Raw genomic sequence first — 12,020 nt, 5'->3', positions numbered from 1 at the left:
CCCATCCCCAGCACCCCGGGGGGAAAAAAATCTGGTTGCTTCGGGGACGCGCATCCCGCCAAAATACAAAACAGCATTACATATAGTACCTATGTATGTGTAATAAGATCCATGCCATAATAGACCAACCAGAACCTGAAAATAAAAAGGGGTTAGCATAGACAACCAACCACAAACACCAATGAACATCCCCACCCCCCACCTCGCGCCCCCCAAAACAGTGAGGAGCACCAGAGTCCCATGAACCCCAAAAACCGGTAACTTAAGTTGAGGTCGTGTAGCCGGAACGGGACATCACAACACCATCATCGAACAGGGGATCTAGGTGTTTGTGTATAAGTTCGTATCCCAGAGCCGGTGGAGTGATGAGCAGGAGAGGATAAAACGTTCTGTTCATCACCCGATTAAGCAGGGGCACTGTCGTTATTGTTCATTACAAAGAAAAGAAAAAAATAAAAGAAGGGGGGGGAGCAGGAAAAAGTAAAAGATCCCCCAGGACAACCTGAAATGAGCATAAAAGGAAAAGCTGCGACAGGGGACAAGTATCCTCCAATAACAGTGTTGAGGCAAGGGCTGCTGGATCAGCCAATCTACCCCTCCAGCATGAGTCTCTGAGCATAGCAGCAACCATAGGAATCCAGTGAGGAAGATAAGAGAAGGGATTGTAGTTTAGGCACAGTAGACAAATGGGGATAAGCAGTTTCGTCTATTTCCAGTCATGCAGAGTAAGCGATCTCAACAACGCGCCAATAGATGCAGGATATGAAAGGCAAACTTACGGGGGAAGAGTCTCCAGCCAGGCGGACGCATCTTTAGGATTGGTAAAAAATCGAGCAGTCTCACCGTCTACCACTCGTAGCTTGGAAGGGAACAGAATGCTGTATTTTATTCCTCTTCTCCTCAGGGCTTTGATCGTATCAAAAGAGCGGCGCTGGAGCTGTGTTTCCATGGTATAGTCCGGGAACAGTAGAAGCTTGACATTTTTGTAGGGCAGCTCGCCAGCAACACGTGAGGCCCTGAGTAACTCGTCCCTGTCCCAGAAAATGTAATAAACGGAGGATAAAGGTGCGAGGGGGGGACCCCTCAGGCCCCGGCCGGGGCGGCACACGATGGACCCTCTCCACCACGAAATACGGGGAAAGCTGAGCAGCTGGGAGCATGGAGCGCAACAACTCCTCCGCAAACAGGGCCGGGGAACATCCCTCTACCCCTTCCGGGAGACCCACGATCCTGAGGCTGTTCCTCCTGCTCCAGTTCTCGGCGTCCTCCGCGCGATATTCCAGGGCTCTCACCTTTTTCTGGAGGGTACGGATGGAGGCATCATGAGCAGTATTCGTGTCCTCTGCCTCCCCAATCCTCCATTCAGTCTCAGAGACCCGAGAGCGGATTTAATATAGAACTTGCCTGATTATGCCCACATTCAGCTGGACCTCTTCGATCTTGGAAGCCAAGGTGATCTGACAAGAAGTAACAGCAGACTGGCAGGAATTGATAGCCGCCATAAGCTCCGTCAGTCCCGGAGGGACCAAAGCAGGGTCCTCCTCATGGTCTGTCTGTGACGCCATGTTACTATGGCACGCAAGGGTACCCGTGGAGCGAGGGAACAAGCCTTCCTCCTCTGGGGTATTCGGGGGGGAACTTCAGTTTCTTACCCCTCTTTTTGTAGCCAGGAGTCCTGGAAGACATCCACCTAGCCCAAAATTCCTTTAGTCGGTGCAGCGGAACAGTTCGGATGAATTTTGCGGATCACACTCCAGGAGAGCTCAGAATACACGTCCGCTCAGTCCGCCATCCCGGCCACGCCCCCTGGCTGCCATTTTACCATCACAAGAAGCACATGCTTAAGGAGGCAATACAAGCCGCTCGTCTTAGCCTTTTAAAAAAAATTAATGAAAAAATAAAATTGCTGCTACTACCAATTAGAATTATGTGCATAGTGGTTTGGTAAGTACAGAGGTGGCCTCAGCATGATCTGGCTTACCTTGGAGCGGTCCTGGCTCGCAGGCTCTGCAGGGCAGGATGGTGCAGCGATTGACATGGTTTGCTTCAAGCAAACATTCAACGCATGTGCCTTAAAAGCTTTTCCTGCCCCTGCCCTAGCCCCGCCCCCATCAGCAGTATGAGTGGACATATACCTGCTGATAGCGTGCTCTGTCCCCCCTGCTGCAGAAGGTATCTGGCTCCATGAGATTGAGGATGCATGTTACAGGTTCCAAAAACGCTGCCTTGGCAAAACCGAAAGTGATGTCACCCGCTGCAACCAATCAGGATGCACCTGGAAGTGACGCAAGTGGAAGTGTGGTGTACCACACGTTCGCTCATACCTCCAACAAAATGGCGCCGGTCGGAAGTGATGATGTCACCACATCCCACAAGCAAGACACCGCCAGCAGGTGGGAGCCAGTGCCTGGGGGAAAAAAGAGCAAATGGCACTCTGTCCTCCTGGCCCTGCAGCAATGAGGGAGAGACACTCAGGGCGCCATCGTTTCGATGCTTGCAGATGGGGGGATGGTTTCTTACCACCAGTGGGGGCGAAACCTCAGGCAAAAAGGGCGGAGTAACCCAGAGGAGGGTCCTCCAGTTGCCCCCGTCCTGAAGCTGCCTAACATCCCTAGAGGCTTTGCAGGCAGTCGGACAGGGAGGCGCCTTGCAACTAGCACAGAGCCTAAAAGAAAATAAACTGCTCGTAGCTCCTGTTGGTCCGGGGGAAACACAAGAACTGAGGTATGTGACGGCTTTTTAAAATGGTGGATGATGTGTTTCCTGTTTTAGGTGGGAGGAGTCCCATCTCACAGATGCTGCCCTGAAAAAGACGACTTGAGAAAAATTATTAGATGGGCATCTTAATGATCACAACATACAGGGGTATACGCTTTACTATTAACAAACACATTATATATATATATATATATAGGGCAGGACTAAAGCATGTTACACCCGAATTATGGGTGTAACATGTACCATTTTCTGAAAGGCAAACCTATAATTTAAGCAGTACAGCTTGGTCACCAACGATGCCCCTAACCTGTGATCAGATAGTGAAGGAGAAAAAGCAGACTGATGAGGACATTGCCCCCTGTATGCAAACTGTTCCCTGACAGTACTGTGCAAAGTTTCAATGATTCAGAGTGTTGATCCTTTCCTCTCCCAGTCTGTGTGCTGCTTTAGGATTTTAGAACACTGGACAGATTCATGTTCTTATGCTCATCACGTTCTCATTCCTCCTCATTCCTGATATAAAAATTAATAGAGGGATTAAATCTCCATCACTACCCTAAAAGTGAATGAAAATAGAGTAACCAGAGGAACCATGCTTTGGATCCTTCCCAGAACTGGTTTACAGGAGCTGCAAATTACAATGCAACCTTCCTTCCCTTGATGGCTTCCACTCAACGTCGCTTGAACTGGCCTTAAATTCCAGGTCTTGTAAGTGTGGTTTGATTCAGCCACAAATTGACATTTTCAGACTGATTAATAAATCCTAACTGTGAGCTACTGATAACCAGATGATTAAAATATACCTTAATCACCTCCAAAAGCCAAAGATCCACATAGGCATTGTACGGGTGTATTACTTGATCTGATTAAAGTTTATGGCTGTTATAACAGCAATAAATTTAACTCTTCAAGCTACTGGTTACTTTTCTGCACATGATTTATATGCTCATGAGTGACATGCATGCATAAGCACCTCAGTTTTAAACAGTACATATCTTTACATGCATACACACACACTAGAGCCTGGATACACTTATTGTAACAATAATAGCTAGATACTCCGATACGAAATTAACTTTTTGAGTCTGCTACATTTAATGATTGTACAACATAAAGAACCTTATAAAGTACATTGCAGACAACATTGTCTTGCTTTTTTTTTTTTTTTTTTTTTATTGAATCGGTTAATTAATGCCCAACATTCAGGATGAACCTTACATCTGATCCACACAACATGTAAAGTAAACCATGTAGCCCGCAAGTCCTGTGACAAGTGAATTGTATATCTTACATTAAGATGATCAATAAATTGCACAATACATACTTTACTTACCTTTACAACAATAAAGTTGAACTCTAGACAGGATTTTTAAAGCATAGTTACACATCAGTCCAGCTTGGACCAAAGTATGCACATCTCATGCCTGAGTAATCATTGTGGAAGCTGCAAAATCACTGTAGTAATAGCAGTGACAGCAGGGATCTTCTGAGTCTTGTGCCAAGTGGTTTTCCTTCTGCATAATAACCAAAAGGAGTCTCTCACTTAGCAGTGCTGCCATTCAAAGAATTAGAATTGTCCTGTATTTTTTTTAAATGAATACAAAGCATTCTCTGTTTGGATGAGGTGGGCAGAGAGAATCCTCGTTCCTTTGTAAGCTCTGACAAAAGAGTCTCAGAGCTTACACAGGGCTTACTTTCCTCACTTCCAGTGGCTGAATAAAGCAGTGGTGGAGCTGTGAAAGCACAGGTTTGTTATAGGCCACTTTCACATTGATGCGCTTTTGCATTAAAAATAGTGCCTGTAACATGCCTCTTCTGCAGCCCAAGTGTGAAAGCCCGAGTGCTTTTACACTGGGGCAGCGCGCTTGCAGAACAGAAAAAAAAAAACCTGCAAGCAGCATCTTTGGGGGGGTGCGGGAGCAGTTTATACCCTGCTGCTCTACCCATTGGGCAGCGCTTTGAAAGCAGCGTTAGCGGGCGCTATTAACCCCTTCTAAAACTAGTGGCGCTTTACCACTAATGGACCTGCCACTTCAGTTTGAAAGTGGCCTTAAGGTTTTAATGGTAGATTGCAAGTTCAAAAATTAAACAGCAGCAGAATTGGGGATTTTCACTCATCTAAGTTAAAGTAGAACTGTAGGCAAAGATTGTTTTCATTTTGGATAGAGCAAGGTAGCTTATAACCTGCCAGACTTTTTTATTTTGTGTCCCATTTCAGAGATTTCACTTCACTTTCTGTCCCATAGTCAAACAGGAAGTGAGAAGAAATCTCTGAAAATAAAAAAGGGAATTCCTTTTGGATCCCAGGTCACCAGAACTAGTGTCCCAATTGGAATTTCCCCTCTATTATCTTTCTGAGGACAACCTAAAATTTGGGATTTTCTTTACTCTCAATAATAAATGGTAAACGGGACAAAGAGAGGGTGAATGTCTATAACAGGGGCACAGACAGCAATAAAAACTGACAGGGGTTCTAATCTTTTCTAAAAAAATATATATATTATTGAGAGCATAGATCGTGGGTGCACTGCAGGGCTCTTGCAGGCACTGTATGTAAGCTGTTTGGCCGTACATCGTACGGCCAAGCACTTACACACGAACAGGAAGCATCAATGAACTACCATAGCGCTCAATTGCACCATGGTAGTTCATTAAAGTGGTAGTAAACTCAGTACTACCACTTATCTTGTACATACGGGCAAGCCTATAATAAGACTTGCACAGTTTAAAAAGATATTCAGAATGCATGCCGCCGGTGATATCACCGATGCATGCGCTCTGTAGGTCAGGCTTACAGAGCCTGTGCTGGAAATGGCAGCTCATGTAGCCAGAGGCCACAAACCCAGAAGGACCGGGGGAAGATGCCAGCCACCTCAGAGTTGACATCGCAGCACTGGAGGGCTTTGTTCGAAGGTAAGTCTATCATAATGTGCTAGTATGTGATGCATACTAGCACATTCTGACATTGCCTTGCAGGGATTTTTTTTTTTTTTTTTTATCACCAGCGGATTACAACCACTTTAATAACTACAAGCTGACAGCCTCAAAGTCTGCTGGACCTTGTAGTCTTCTATTCACAAAACTCTGTGAATGAATGATGGTGGCCGAGAGGTAGAGTGTAAAACAGAGAGCTTGGGGGCAGGGCTCAGAACCCCTCCCGGCCGCTTGTCCCAACTGGGAGCCGGGGGATTTGTAACATGTTACACCCTGAATATGGGTGTAACATGTTACAAAAAGTGAACTTATCCTTTAATATTCATGTCACTCAGATACAGCTAGGAATAGAGATATTCAACCCATCGTACCCGCAAAAGGACATACAACGTGCATTTCAAAAGAAACCTACATTTTTTTTTTTTTATATATAAAAAAACTGCCCACCAAATTACAGTTATAAACCTACCTTATTCCATCCAAAATGAAAAAAAAAATTGTCATTGGTTCTACTTTAAGACATAGTAGATTAAAAAAACTGCAAACTTTCAAAACCACTGAGGTCTCTTCCTCAAAAAAAAGGTAAGTACACAAACCGATTTAATTTTTGTAATACTTACACACTAGAAAATATAATATTAATACATTATGAAAATGTATTAATTATTTTGACATACACATGTAAAAAGTTTCTGTACAGGAGAATATAGAAGTTACCTGACCATGGAGTGGGTCATCACTACCCTCTTGCTCTGAAGAAAAACTTTCATCTTCATCTTCTGAATAATTCTCAATATCTGGGGAACGATCTGTGAACATAATGAACTTTGCTTAAAAAAAATAAATGATCAAATTGTGCTTCCCCCACCCCCTGCCCATTTTAAGCTGAGGCCACCAAAAAAGGACAGACATTGTTCTTGTCATATTGTGTTTTGCAAAAAAGGAGTGCTTATTAAGCCAGCCACACATAGATCAAAATTCATTTGGTTCAGCAAGGACTAGCTGAATTTCGATCCTCTTATGGGCAGGCAGATTGTACCCAAGTCGATCCATTGATCAACTTGTAAAAACCAGCCGGTCAGATTTTTCTACTTGCAAATACTGCCAGTGGCTATAGCAGGTATTATCGCATTTGGCCAGCCGGGAAGGCTCCCCTCGCCCCCCTGCTGGCGATGCCACAATAGCACTGCAGGAGACATTCAGTGCTAATGGGGGAATCGAGCCAGTCATCTACAGTACGGCTTGTCTTAGTCCAATTAGAGAGTATCAGATTAGATTAGTGAACTCTCTAAATTATTTTTTTTAATCAAAAACGTGTTTATTTGTAGAATAACTAATAAGTATACATACAGTCAGAATAAGACATAGGCAGCAAGAAAATTCAGATGCAACATCCATTACATTCTGTTAAGTTGTACATTTGCAAGTATATGATAGTTTAAACTACAATAAACATGTAAGCAAGTTATTATATTGTGTTGCTTGACCTAGATTAGATCCAAATATCATTAACTGACCTGTACATCCTGTGTGTATGAAAGAGCAAGTAACAGACGTAAAGTTTATTGTACCCAAGAAAAAAGGAAGGAAAAATAAAACAAACAATCACGTCCCTATAGGATATAAGGTTAACTAAACAGTCAAAACCTTTTTAAGTGTATGATACATCCACCACAGCATCTCCCCCAACCCACCCTAGACATATTTTATATCCAGGAATATAGTATACCCGAATACTTCCACCCTCACATTTACATTTGCAGAAGTCTGTCCATCACTAACTGACTCGGTCCCAAACCTGGAGTATCTAACCATGGTTGCCATATTAAGTAGAATTTCTTCAGGACATTACTGTGTTGATAGGCAAGTTTCTCCCGTATTAGCAACCTATTCACCAGTTCCACCCACTGTCCTCCCGTAGGTACCCTCGGAGTTATCCAAAGCCTAGCAATTGCCTTACGAGATATATAGAATAGACGCAGAACAGCAATATGACCGTTTGGTGAGAGTGAGGGTATCTCCAAGGCACCCAGTAGGCACACAATCAGATACTGCAGAATTGGGAACTGGTAGACTTGCGAGATGGTATTAAGAACGTATTGCCAATATCTGAAGAGCTTTGGGCACTTCCACATGTGTAATAAATCCCCATTATGGCTATCACATTTTGGGCATAACAGGGTTTCTCTAAATCCCCACCTGTGTAATTTAACTGGTGTTCTGTATACCCTGTGTAATAGATATAAATGGGATAGTCTCTGCGATGCAGATACTGATACCAAGGGCGCAGATGTCAGACATAACTCCCAAGTATCTCCATCTATAGGTCCCAAATCTCGCTCCCACCCCCTTCTGCAAGGGAGCGTCCCAGCTTCATGTGTGAAGCCAAGTAGTCTAGTGTATACCCTTGATATCATACCTTTCCTCTCATCTGTCAACAATACATCACTCATCAAGGGGTGTACCGTCTGTACAAGTAGAGACATTCTACTCTCACATTGGATTGCATGTCTCAATTGGAGATACTTATAGAACTGATTCTTGTGAAGGGAGAACTCCTCTCTGAGATCTGCAAAGGATTTAAGTATGGATCCAGTGTACAATTGTGTAATGTATGGAATGCCTGCTTCCTCCCAATGGCGAAGATCCTCAAGCTTGAGAAGTTCCTTGAAATATTTATTTCTCCATATGGTAGAAAAGGGGCATATCCCTTTTATTTTAAGAAGAGACCTAGTATATGTCCATAATGTGTTTAAAAACATAATTGTGGGGAGGGTGTTTGGCAAATGTGTGAGTCCTGCTTCTAAATGGGCCAGAGCTGTAAGACCGGATTCCTTGGGTATCAGCAAGAATCTGATTGGGTCTGGTGTGTCTACTCCCCCCCAGTTGCCTAGGTGTTGTAGCTGTGAGGCTATAAAATAGAATCTGGCATGCGGTAATGCCATGCCACCCTGATCTTTAGCTAATGGTAAAGAGCTCAGACTAATTTGCGCAGGTTTGTTACCTCAAATTAGATCTCTGAATTGAGCATCCATTTGGGAGAACCATTTATGTGTTATCCATATAGGGGAGTTGTGAAATATGTAGACAATGCTAAAACCCGACACCTTACCAAAATCAGCTATCAGGTTCATCACATTCCTCAAAGAGCTGTCAGTGCCTCCTAAGTAAATCAGTGTGTCGTCTGCGTATAAAGATACAACATCTTGTCTAGACCCCCAGTTGAAATCCTGTAATATTCTGTGCAGCTCTGATATGTATGGCCAGAGGTTCTAGGGGGCAAGGGCAAACAGGGGTGACAATGGGCACCCCTGCCGTGTGCCTCTATGAAGCCTGAAGGAATCGGATACATCTCCGTTAATACGCATTCTTGCTGATGGTGAGCTATATAGCAACTGAACCCATTTTAAAAAGGATACACCTACCCCAAATCTGGTCAACACCTCCCATAGATAGGGCCATTCAACGCTATTGAACGCTTTGGCTGCGCCCAAAGAGAAGATGGCCCTATTACCTGGGTTGTCAGTGGGGATCTGTAGATTTAGAAATAATCTACGCAGGTTTTGTGATGTGGATCTTGTCGGAATGAAGTCGGATTGATCTTTGTGGATCACCTGTTGAATACATTTGGCCAGTCTGTTCGCCAGGACCCTGGCCAACAGCTGGATATCAAATGTAAGCAGCGATATAGGCCTGTACGAATCTGGTGATAGGGCATCCTTACCGGGCTTCAACAATACTACTATAAGGGCTTCGTTCATAGATCGAGGTAAAGTCCCTGTCTCAAAAGCTTCATTATACACTTTTAGAAGGGTTGGGATAAGTTGCGCAGTATAACGCTTATACACTTCCGACGGAATCCCATCAGCCCCAGGAACTCGGACGTTTTGTGCATGAGCTAGTGCTTCTAACAAGTCGTTTTCCATCAAAGGAGCGTTAAGCAGGGCTGAATCTGAGTCAGGCAAGCAAGGTATGGGATATTTGTCTAAAAACAAGCAGATATCGTCTTGTGAGGGTTGGACTTTAGAAGAATAAACATCTTGAAAGAATTGTTTAAAAACATCTATGATGGCTTTAGTGGTATAACATGGTACCCCCTGTGCGTCACTCACTGCCCCTATATGTGTGGAAGATTGTTGCGATTTGGCCAGCATTGCTAACATATGTCCTGTATTTTCCCCTTCCTTGAAGTGATAATGCTGTAGAAAAAATCTTTTGTTTTCTGCCAGCTGTAGAGATAAATCCCTAAGCATGGATTGAGCAGCCAACCATGTCCTTTGTGTCATCAGAGGGGTCAGCTACATATCTTACCTCTGAGCGCTGTGCTTCCTCTAAGACTGATAGCTCCCATTTTTTAGTAGAAGTTTTAATCTGGGATATCACTTTAATAAACTGTCCGCGTAAATATGCCTTTGCTGTTTCCCACACTATACCTATTTTTGTAGTCTATATTATGTTTGAAAAAATGCGTGAGAAGTTCTGGTATCCGGTCAGGGTCTGGAATAAGTGATAACCAGAAGGGGTTGAGTTTCCAGAGGGTATTACCTTTAACCGCCCCCATCTGTAAATCTATCAAGAGTGGGGAGTGATCTGACACCTGTCTGGGGTGACATTGCGAGGATTCAACCAATGGTAAAAGAGAGTCATTCCCTAGCCCCAAATCAATTCTAGATAACCCCCCTACCGAGGCAGATTGGCAAGAATACACCATGGCATCTGGATTACGCATTCTCCAGACATCAGTAAGACCCATCTCTAATATAAGATGAGCAAATGGTGTAGGACCATATCGTCTCTGACCTGTCCCCTGTCCGGGCATGTAGCTTGTCCTTTTCATGGTCAATGTAATTGTTAAAGTCCCCTAGGGCCAAGACCGGCATGCCCGGAAAGCGGGACATAAAGTTTGCCAATTTTTTGAGGAGATTAGTTGAGAATGGAGGTGGAATGTACAACCCTGCCAATATGCATTTAGTCCCATATAGGAAGCATAACAGAAAAATGTAGCAGCCATCAGGATCAATTTTAACTTCCATAACAGATATCACATCTCACCAGGATACTCGCTCCCCTCGAGTACACAGAATAAGTAGCATGGTATTGATGACAAAACTGCCGTACAGCAAATTGAGGAGTGGAAGTCGGGGGAAGTGAGTCTCCTGTAAACAGATCACATCCGCGTTAATGTGCTTAATTGTGCGAAGCACAGCCAAGCGTTTAACAGGATTATTCACACCCCTGACATTCCAAGACAAAATTCTGGTTATCTTTGACATTGCACTAATAAAACATTAATAACAAGGATAATTTCAGATAATAATGCAGTGTGACTAGAGAGCAAAAAGGTAAGGGCAAAATGAGAGGAAAATCTTTCTCCAGTGACCTGAGGGGGAGCAGCGATTAAGTATCTGCAGTTTCAATGGGCGAAGTAGCAATGAGAGGGAGCACATGCTAGTAATGCAAATATTGGGAACCGTACAAAGCAAAGGGGGTGGTACCGGTGGAGACTCCGCGGTGGTGGAACCAAAAAAAAAAAAGTAGTAACTGGCCAACATGGCCAAACTGAGTCGCCAAAAGGCAGTGGGAGGTCTGGACCAGACCATCTTGGGGGCAACAGTGGAAGCTCACTTCAGTGTCTTAACAGCAAGAACAAGTAGCCCTGGTGGTAAATATAGGTCTATACATCAACAGCTTTCTCCGCCTTGGCATATGTAAATGTAAGAACAATAGGATGCTTGTCAAAGTTATACTTCACCCGTCAGGAGGGTTAGGACGTCGGTTGCGAGCTTCCCGAATCAATTGTTCTTCCCGGTCCAACCATTGTGCAGCCGCAGATGGTAAATCAAAGAATTGCACTGAGCCCAGTGCCTCTACCCTTAGGCGGGCAGGATACAGCATAGCGTACTTTAAATCCAGAGATCTAAGGCATTTTTTTTACATCCATAAACTTTGCACGCTGCCTTTGCAGGTCAGCTGAAAAATCTGGAAAAAAGGATATTTTGGTATTGTCAATTTTTAGGGCCTCTGGTTTAATCCTGGCACTGTGTAGTATTGCATCTTTGTCTTTATAGTAGAGGAGCTTGAACAGAAAGGGTCTTGGTGGGGCTCCCGGTTGCAGAGGCCTTGCCGCTCCACAGAAAACATGGGGGTAAACACAACCTTGCCAAAGGCAGCCACAAGCCATTTTTTAATAAACTCCACCAAATTCTTTCCTTCTATTCTTTCAGGGAGCCCAATCGCTCTGATATTGTTTCTTCTCATTCTATTCTCTAATTCCTCTAAACGGGAGGAGTGTTGTGTGAGAAGATTATTGTAGTTAAGATCCCTCTGCATGGGTGCCATATCATCTTCCATGGAACTGACACTCCCTT

At 44.0% G+C, this 12,020-nt stretch overlaps 1 protein-coding gene across 3 annotated transcripts in view; it reads right to left on the bottom strand.

The window, feature by feature from the left end:
• PACS1 (phosphofurin acidic cluster sorting protein 1) overlaps positions 1 to 12,020 on the bottom strand; it is a 654,711-nt gene that overhangs the window by 485,760 nt on the left and 156,931 nt on the right. For all 3 annotated transcript variants that reach the window (XM_073605164.1, XM_073605165.1, XM_073605166.1), the window contains one exon: positions 6,370 to 6,461. In XM_073605164.1, coding sequence (XP_073461265.1) covers positions 6,370 to 6,461 — 92 coding nt within the window. The remainder of the gene's footprint in view (positions 1 to 6,369; positions 6,462 to 12,020) is intronic.

This window comes from Aquarana catesbeiana, linkage group LG11 (genome assembly GCF_042186555.1).
Source record: "Aquarana catesbeiana isolate 2022-GZ linkage group LG11, ASM4218655v1, whole genome shotgun sequence".
Classification (NCBI taxonomy): domain Eukaryota; kingdom Metazoa; phylum Chordata; class Amphibia; order Anura; family Ranidae; genus Aquarana; species Aquarana catesbeiana.
The sequence above is the reverse complement of the archived record's forward strand: the minus strand, read 5'-3'. Positions and strand labels throughout refer to the sequence as shown.